The 9838-nt window shown below is 41.7% G+C and overlaps 1 protein-coding gene across 1 annotated transcript; it reads right to left on the bottom strand.

Annotated features, from left to right (window-relative positions):
- Window positions 1–256: 256 nt before the first annotated feature.
- Window positions 257–7551, bottom strand: LOC110986747 (uncharacterized). The gene is made up of 6 exons (XM_022248907.2): window positions 6413–7551; window positions 4767–4888; window positions 2901–3066; window positions 2124–2456; window positions 1468–1508; window positions 257–1335 (listed from the first exon to the last, which is right to left on the bottom strand). The coding sequence occupies exons 1-6, from the start codon at window positions 6589–6591 to the stop codon at window positions 749–751; spliced, it is 1428 nt and encodes a 475-aa protein (XP_022104599.2). The 5' UTR covers window positions 6592–7551; the 3' UTR covers window positions 257–748.
- Between the last annotated feature and the right edge of the window lie 2287 nt (window positions 7552–9838).

Genomic DNA, 9838 nt, shown 5'->3' with positions numbered 1-9838 from the left:
AGATTTGGGGCCGTCAGGCTACTTCTGTAGGTTGAAGAACATGGCGTTGCTCATTTATCTGATTATCCCTGAGACAGGCTGCCGAAAACGGAAGCAGTGTCTGTGTCATGCTCACCTGCCACAGCACTACCGATGATAACGCTGCAACAGATGAACCAAAATGGACAAATACCCCGGTGAAAATTGAAATGCGGATACGGTCGGCCACTTGGTGCGTGTCTGGTCCAGTTCCAAGATAGAATTCATGTCAAACTTGATTGTCTCACTTGCGTGGCCGGGGCTTCCTCACGTAGTGATTGCATTATTCAAAATTCTATGTTTCTATATGTAGTTTTTATTGCAATAATTTTGTTAAGAAAACGATATACATTAAACTATAAACGGTGAAAAGAGCTATACTTTACGATACAAAAAAAGAAAAAGAACAAAAAAGTTTTTAATAATAATAAAAATATATTAGGGACGATACAAATTTTCAGTTATAATAATGTCGATATTTACAACGAAATCTAAAAAGTATGTCTAAAATTATTCTCACTTTCCGAACCTTGCAGTTGGACTTACAGAATTACACAAATCTGATACTACTTCAAGTTCGAATGCAAAAATTACCAGAAGTTCATGTAATCACACATCTCTTTCGTCGATTCGTTGTCTGAAAGAAAAGTGTTTTTCCCTCTTTTACTCATTTACGACTTACAGTTTACCAGTAAAAATGTCTGTTATTTTTCTTGTTTTTAATTACGCTTTACTGGTCAGGCACGATGTGATTGTAATTTGTGTGCCCACCCAAACTGTCATAAGCTCCACTGTCCTTCACTGATATCGTGGCCTCTCTTGGCCTCTTGTCGGATACCCTGTTGAGGTGATCGTACTGGGGTGATTCCGTTTCTCCCTTGGCTACAGTTGCTACCCTAGCAACCTCGTATCCGGAGTTTTCATTCAGGAACGGTTGTACTTTAGTCGGTGAAGTGGCTGGATTATGATCGTCTTTATGTGCAACCGGCGCAGAACCACTCTCTTTGCTTTCCTCCTTCCCAAGATCCTCTTCCTTCTCCAAAATAAAATACTGTGGGTCGCTTGGAGCCTCTGCACTAGCGGATGGTCTCGCAGAGTCATCTTTCGGTGCGTGTCCTACATAGCGGACGCTTCCCTCCTCGGTATTTTTGTGTAGTTTGAAATAATAATGATCCTCTTGACCCATCTGATGCTCAAGTCTGGGCTCCTCCTTTTCGGGGTTGCTGAGTTCCTGTCCCCAGTGACTGTCTACGTACGCATAATCATGAACCTCGTCGGGTACCAGTGAATCGGGCAACTGAGTAGCAGTGTTTGGAGCTTCGAAATAGAAGTAACAATGTTCAACATTGTGCATTCAATCAAAAAGTTATATGAAACAATACCTTGGAGATTTTCAACATACATTTTACATCAATTATCTCATTTCATCTGAGAAGCTCACGTACTTACCATTTTCGTCTAGATTAGTACACGATGAGCCCTCTACTTTCCTGAAAGTGAAAAAGTTAGTATTAAAAAACTGTCTTGAAATGAAAGAGCCAATTGTTTGAAGTTAAACAAGAAAATTTTTGTCGTCTTTAAAGAGCATGGACCTGCCTTCAAGCACATCTTTCAAAATTATGAAGTTCGTCTAAATTTACGTGTTATGTAAAGGCCTACGTATACCGTATTTAAATTTTTTTGTTTTGCTTGATACAAATTACTCCAGTGAGACTCGTATCTATGAAAAGCCAACTTAGACGGCGACAATGAAAACAAAAGGGGTTTGTCAATCAACTCGTGCACTGCCCAGTGGGTTTTTAATTATCTTCATGGACATTTGGTTTATGCAAAATTAAAGACGGTGGTTTCTTCAACGGGAATTTCCAATCTCTCCCATTATTTAACCTAGAACACTGCCAGAACCTTAAAAATCTACTTGCAAAGTTTCACAAACGAACACAAACCCCTCAATATAAATGTAATGGTGGCTAAGTTCCAATTCTAGATTCCAGCAAGGTCGAACAATGCTAGTAAACAATGTGGTAGAATAATAAACAAGCCCTTCTCGTTGATCCTATCTAACTAAACATGTACACTTCTGAAAGGGGTTTCACTGGACCTACGTGTTGTTCGTCTCATGACGAGCCGTAGGTCCTCTCCTGTGCCAGTGACACCAAACACCCACTCCGATGATCACGAGTAGCAAAACTGCAGACAAGACGCATCCCAGGGCTAGTGCCGGCAGGTTAATTGCTGTTCTGGCATCTGCGCCGCCGCCACGAGGCGTGGTAGCTGAGGATGCAGGCCCGGTCGGCAGCGGTGGAGGAAGGCACAGCCGGTCGTTCTGGGGATCGGCCCCGAAGGGACACATCGCAGACTGGGTTGTTGGCGGCGGAGGTAGCTCGGGGTTCACTGGACGGTCTTGCCCACCGGACTCATCGGGTTCAACGACACAGCTTTGGGATAAAAAACAGACGGGGTTTCGGAGTCTGTATGGTGGGTTGGGACCTTGATTTACGTGTACCATGTATATTGTAAATACGCTCACCAATTTAGGAGGGAATGGGTTCTTATATCTCTCAATGAAGCTTGGAAGGGTTTTACTCGTAAGGTATAGAAAACTGATGAGAATACAATAATGACATGACGTCGGTGAAGGACAAAACCCAGTGTTTCAAATTTAGATCTTTCAAACTACAATATAATATCCATACAGATCGTTTGCAAAGTGAAGCGAAATTGTACTCCTAATCTTTCTTATAGATGTATCATTTTACTTATTTGTGGACGCAAATACTGTGCGGCTGATGGCTTCAATTACCACTTTTGCCGACTTGGGGATTATGGGTCTAGATTGGGGGGGGGGTCCGTGTAATGGACACGAATTAACGAATTGGTACCTGTCCATAGGAGACTCTAACCAATACCCGGCCTCATCTTTGCATATGCAGAATGCCCTGTCCCTGTGGTACACGCAGGACCCTCTCATGTCCTCGTACTGACACACATTGGCGTCTTGGTACGCACAGACTGAGAACTGATTCTCTTCCTCGCAGTTCACGTTACCTGCATGCGGGGGAAGAGGAAACAAAGGGGCTTCATATTCTCGGGGTGGGTTGGTAAATGGTCTTTCTCCTTTATGGCATAGGATCACGATCTCAAAACCTTCTCAAATCTTATTTTTTTGCTTAAAATATCAGGGGATTACCTCAAAATATAGACGCTTGGAGGAATAAAACTACGGCAATAGATTTGGTTTTGTCAATAAGCTGATATACAGGAAGCATGCATTATGCAAAGCAGGCTATTTCAAAGCATAATTCACCATGACCAAATGTGTCTTAGGTCTGAGAAAGAGAAAACATCTACAATATCTACCAATTTGGGAGCAATGTAGAAAAAGTCAACACGCCAGACATTTGCGCTTATTGTTTTTATATTTGCAAACATTTGTCCAAATGAGCCCTTTCACACTTATCGGATAATCTCTTATAACGTAGTAATTTTACTATGATATGTTTTTTAAAATATGTATATCAGAATGAGTACCCCATAACTGCTGACGTCGTGTTTTGCTTAAACAAGAGTACGGCTGGGTCTACTGTCTACGCGCCTCCATGCATTTCTAATGGAGTGAAGACCTAGACCTAGCTCTAGACAAGAGATTCGGATGCAGCCTTAGTGTTCCTATCGTGCTTAGTGGACCATGACCATGAATGTGACGTCATCAGCACGCAGACCTCTCTTGGAGTGCATGTTGAAGTACATTACAAACGGGTATGCCTTCATGACATTTACAGTAAGAGCAAATAATCAAGTAGCTGAAAAGTCAATAGATTTTGGGACAGGAACCAGTCCAAGGCAAATCACGACCACAGGGTCGGGCGTAGAGCCTGCAAGTAAAAGGTCACTCACTGAGCTTCCGGAACCCTTGCGCGGTTCGTCTATGGGGATTTTACGTTGGGCCGTCCTATCACGTTCGACAATGATTCCTAACTGAAACCACCCCAAGAAACACTCCTGTCGGAATTTTGCCTTTGTCCTTGTCTAGTAATATTAAGGAAAAGTCACCTAGAGATGGATAAAAAACGAATTTCATTAACGACCTTTCACTTCCGGCAGTATCGTTCCTAGGTCCCCTTGTTCATGCACGTTTGTCTTCATTCCCCGTGCTAACGTGGAAACGAGATTGTATAACCCCGCAAAGATTTACCTACCTGCAGTCGATGGACTCTAGATTCAGTCGAGTTGACCTGGTACAGTTCTTGTCAGTCAAGGTTATATTATACAGTAGAATCTTTTGTTAAAGCAGGTTATTGCTTTAAGTTTATTTCCTATTAAATAATAATATTGTTAAGATATTTTGGTCTGTTTTTATTTCGGCTTTTACAGAAAGAATTCCATGAAGTATAATTCCGTAACTGATCATCTGCGAAGGAGACCACGAAATTACACTGTTTTTTGTGTATTTCAAATTTTCGGAAGTGACCTCTTTGAGGTCAGGTAATTTTTCAGTTTCCATAAATTTATATGCTGGCAAATATTTTATAAAAGGCCGGTTACGAATAGAGTTTTTATGAAGTAACTGAGCGAAAAAATATTACAACTTCTAAATTTTGGCACGTTATTTTTCCAATCCAAGGGTTCCGGAAGCGCGTCATTAGGGGTCAACTTTCAGGCTCTATTGAGAGCTATATCGCTGAGTCATTGAAGTAATGGATTACTGCATGGGTACAAGTGATTGAAAAGACAAGGAAATACGAAACCTTGTGTTCCTAAATCCCAGCACTGATGATTATGGCTCACGTCATCGGTGCGACAGAGTTGCTCGCAAAGTGGCAAGACCGGACGGGCGAGGGTTGGCGGCGGCTGATCTACCCCTTCGCATCTATAATCACGGGAGGAGGAAATGGAAAAACTCAACAAAAAAATGCAACAGTGTCGAAAAAAAATTCAACGAAACCTTTTTTTTTTTGGAGGGGGGAGGAAATAACCGGCTATTGAAAAATCGAAAATGAAACGTCATAACACGTGACGATGGGGCCCTCTTAAAACACGAATTGTGGGTATTGGCTAAGTTTTTATTTAGGCTTTGGCCTTTTTTTACACGTTTTAGTGACGAAAAGATATCAGATACACCTGCATCAAAGCAAATCGCCTCTCTCTCATCTTTCTAAACTGTTGATGGCTCCTTGATCTCGACCCCTTGGATTCGCCCTTGGTATTAAGTTACGCATTTTGTACACTGAATTTCCAGTTTCCATCAATACACATGCCCAGTTCTTTATTACAAACTCATCACAAAACTTTATTACAAGCGCAAAAACCTGAATTGCGATTTCAAGGCCGTCAATCCCGGGGATAAGGGGGATTTTTATGTCCCCGCTATTTTTTGGGAGGATGGGTTATTGCATCATCCCTCCACTTTTTAGAGGTGAGAAGAGAATGAAGGCGGATTCTGAGGAATATTTTGGACTTCTGAGCTACCACTTTGTATTTCATAGCACTGGAGAAGGGGTAAAAGGCCATAATGCTGCAACATCGTGACCAGACGCAATGGTTCGTAATCTAGGGTCAAGGACATCACTCGACGGCCCGTGCACAAACCCTGTGAAACCGGTCTGAAAAGTGCTTCGTGTTTTTTAGGTTATCGCTTTAATGGTTTATCATTGAAGGTATGTGCGTTTATGGAACTCTATCCATGAAGGAACATTGTAACTCATCACGGGTTCCAGGATTTTATTCTTTGAGACAATGGCGTACCAAAGGAGGGGGTTGAGGGGTTGACCCCGCCAGAGGGTTTCTTTTTTTGAATGTATGAGAAAAAAAGATACAATATACCCCGACCCTTAAACTACAAGCTCTGATATAGCCTCACATACCAGTCCCATGTAGGAATAACTGGTGGGCTTGAACATCGTGATCTAGTTGTAGGGGCAGATCTAGGATTTCCGAAAAGGGGGCAGCGATGGTAAAATACCGCCGAATGCGTAGCTTTAAGCACTTAAAGCATGGGGTCCGGGTCCCGCTCAAGGGATTGTCGGATTGCATCGGATTCTAGGCGCTTAGAGGTGCAATTACAGGCAGGACGGCCTCTCGTTTTTTTCTTCTCCCTCCCTCCCTCTTCTTCTTCTTTTCGTATTAACATGTATTCGTTTTTTTTTTCCGGTGCAAAAAGGAGAAGGGGGTGTGCGCCCTCACGCCCCCTGGACCCGCCCCTGGTTTCTTTCTTTTTTTTGGGGGGGGTAAAGTCTTTTCTAATTCTAAGCCCCCCCCCCGACAAATCCTGACTGACTTCTGTGAGGAGGAAATGATCTGATGTTGTATTATGAATGATGACACACGAATCTGCTACGTTGGTATACACGATTTTGCATGCTAAGAAAAAGGGAAGCACACTGAACTGGTATACCTCATGCAGAATACTTCTTTCAATTTCTCCACAGCTTGGGTGCTTCGTAACTCCATGGGAAGTGGTTCAGGATCGGGTTGCGCCCAGCAAATGACGAAACCGCCACTGACCAAGGTCAGCAAACCGTGAAGAAGCGCTGCTGTGCGGGCACTGTACTTTCCTCGCTGCGTGAAATGCATTTCTCACTGTCAGTCTCGAGTCGACTCCACTAAATTCCCTTCATCGCAAAGCAGACGAATTGGAGGACAACTCAAAGATTTGTTCCCCACATCTTTCCAGGGAGTGATCGCCAATTTTCGAGAAACTTGAAGTTCGTAACGCTGTCCAGGAAAAAATTGAGGTTTTCAATCAGATCGCAAAACTTGTTCACGGAGGGTGTGCATGCGATCATGGAGGTAGAAAAAGATGGACTGTCCAGCGCCGACTGCCCATTGAATCAGATCCTCCCGTCTCGCTTCGCTGAACTCAGTGTGTCTTTTTACTCAACCAGAACTTAAAGCTGCTTTGCAAACAGAAGGCTCCCCAGTAGGCCTACCTGCAGTTCTGACCTCTGCACACAGGTCCTAATGACGTATTAATTTTCTGTAGACACTATCATGCAACATAAAAAACGACACAGGACGGGAATTTCCGAAGGTTGTAGTGAAGGGGTCGCGGGGCCTTATCTCCTCGTACTTTCCAGTTAACAGGACTCAAAACCCGGATCCGCCCCCTTTATTAAACTTATGAAAGTGTGCCCTGTACAGACGTCTGTTTCACTTCTTTTCTCGGCAGCTACACAATGATACTTGTATTGTTTTGAAGGAAATAGTATTCATCATTGGCAAAATATTCCTTTATGTCGCTCCGGTACTCAGCAACAGTCTACTTTGCATGCTATTTTATTTGATGAATAAATGCTGACAGGGAATAAATTTACTAGCCAAACAATGAACCATTAAAATAATTCCGAGAAAACTTCAATAAATTCATTTTAATATCTTTACGCATTCCGTGGTTCTGAGGTGACACAGTGTTTGCCAAAGTACCCTTGTGTAATTGTCCCACAGCGGAACCTGGGAATTCTGGAAACTCGGAAAACCTGTCCTTAAAATCGATTCAAACTGGAAAGAGTTAGACGGTTATAAGTTCCAAAGACGGGAAGTAAAAGAAAGCCAATAAAGAAACGGAGATACTTGGCATAAAATGGGTGCACTTGAGTTTGTTTCTGCATTCAATTGGGGATCCTGAACAATAGAGGATAATAAGGTCCCCGATTGACAGAGGGTCCCCGATTGACAACTGTGTACAAAACATATGGGTGGTCTTCTAAAAAAGTTAAAGTACAAACAAAAGAGGAACAATAGGGGTCCCCAGTTGTAGGCAAATACACACTTGTGTGCTCGGGTGGTTGAATTGTTGGGGGTGAATGGGTGAAAATGGTAAAATAACAAAAACAAAAACAAAACAGCCATTAGGTTTTAAAAATTATGTCGTGGCAAAAATTTGTCCTTTAGTGCTAAGAAGAATGGGATTATAATTTATTTTAGAATTTTCAAAGAACAAATAATAAATTCATTGATATATAACAGACTTTTGTCGTTGCTTTTGTGCCTGTTTCAGATGTCAAGGGCCAATTAACACTTGTGGAAAACTGGCTTTCAATACAGGAATCGAGAACACTTGGGGCTATTTGGGGATACATAACATCCCATTACCGATTTTCCAGAGGTTCAAAGAATATTTCTCATACTTGTTCCTTTTGTACTGAGTACATTTTATATGTCTACGTTGTGAACAATTGTCTAATATTTATACATAATGTTGAAAAGATTTTAATTTCTAGAATAGCTTTACAGTGCTTTAAAGACATTTTAAAATGAAATGAAATGTTTGTATACTGTTACATGTTTGACCTAAAAGCTCGTTTCAATAAAAGCATTAACATCTCTGGGGTGTAGAGTTTGTAAGTGATGGAATCCAAACGCTTCGTTTGGTGGGATCCGATAATTAGAAATGATTCCATCACTGGAATATCCCCAAATGCTCGTCCATTAAAGCAAGATACCCCTAAGGTAAACCATAATCATTTTATTGCTCCAAGAAAATAATCTGGAACGTGGGTTGGGCTCGTCATTTAGCTGCATGACTGTAGTTAGTTGATGAATTGGACTTATTCGGTTCATGTGAATATGACTGCTTTCTTATTTCATGACCAATAAAACTACATGTATGCTATGTTCAAAATGCGCTAAACTGAGTCAACACTCATAGGTTCTTCTAAGAACCACATCTCTTCCATAAGAGATTGATTCCATCATACCGCAAGCCTACATCTCATAATTACGGTGGACGGTCACGGCAAAAGCAAAAGCGCCACGACAAAGGCAAGGCATGTAAAGGGAAGGGACGTAATCATACATGTCACCTCTAAGTGTTAAGTTCGGTGGAGGGGAGTTAGGCCACCACCATGAATTTCATTTTTTTCTTCAGAACTGTTTTCTTAAAAGAAGTGTTTCTATGGCTAGGAAAATAGCAAGGGAAAAGGGTCTACGCAAATAAAGTTCAAGGAATAATCGGACGATATTATCCTTTTGCTAAACAGGGGATTTTCATCATTCCAAGCAGATTGCTGCCGTGCATTCGAAATTTATAGAAGGGAGGGGTGAGATTTGTCATCAGCATCAACAAGGCCACTCCCCACTCTGTTCTTACTGTATAGTTTGTACAGCTTCATGGACGAGGGGTCTGTTCGCTGATGTATTTTAAGCAGTTTTTATAGGTTTTTGCGACCAGCCTTGAAAGAAAATACTGTACTGTTACTGGGAAGTCAATACTGGTCTCATGCAAGGCTACAATAGTGGGTGGGTAACACTTGTCAACTCATCGCCCACGGGCCCATTAAGGCAAGTGTTTCCCAGAGAGCGGTAGTTTTAAAACTCCGGGCTCGTTTGTGTATATTTGTGGGTTTTGTTTATAATGATTTACTGCATGATTCAGGCTTTTCCACTCTAATTCACATTATGATATTGTGACACGCAAGGTACTGTTTTCACCACAAGGCGTCCACATAGTAGTAGTCCGTATCTACACCGCAAATCAGCCTTTTAGGTCCTGGGGGCGCTACTACGCCCATCATATTTTTTTTAAATGTCAGTTAAAGATGAGGGTTATATTATCATGTATTTGTAGGATACCATCCTTGATACTAAAGTATTTTTACCTGTTTTGTGTGTCCGAGCATGGAGGCCACGATCGACATCCATTCCCACTGGAACTAAGCCTGTGTGTTTCGCTTTTGCCGTGACATAACCCCTTTCTTTTTGAACTTTGCATGAGAATAAGAATTTGTTATATTTCCGACTGTGAAAAAAGATGAGAAAAGAAAGGAAAATCCAATTCATACTGTATTATGTTCCAAGGTCACTTGTCTCAAAATCGTCTTTT

This window comes from Acanthaster planci, linkage group LG09 (genome assembly GCF_054643075.1).
Source record: "Acanthaster planci isolate LZ-2023a linkage group LG09, COTS_SCS, whole genome shotgun sequence".
Taxonomy (NCBI): Eukaryota; Metazoa; Echinodermata; class Asteroidea; order Valvatida; family Acanthasteridae; genus Acanthaster; species Acanthaster planci.
Note: the sequence above shows the minus strand (reverse complement) of the source record. Positions and strands in the feature narration are given on the sequence as shown.

Coding starts and splice junctions, on each gene's coding strand:
- LOC110986747 (XM_022248907.2), bottom strand. CDS start 6,591: ATGCATTTCACGCAGCGAGGAAAGTACAGTGCCCGCACAGCAGCGCTT. Junction 3,067..4,766: donor CTGGGATTTAGGAACACAAG/GTTTCGTATTTC, acceptor CCCCGCATGCAG/GTAACGTGAACTGCGAGGAA. Junction 1,336..1,467: donor TACTAATCTAGACGAAAATG/GTAAGTACGTGA, acceptor TCTATTTCGAAG/CTCCAAACACTGCTACTCAG.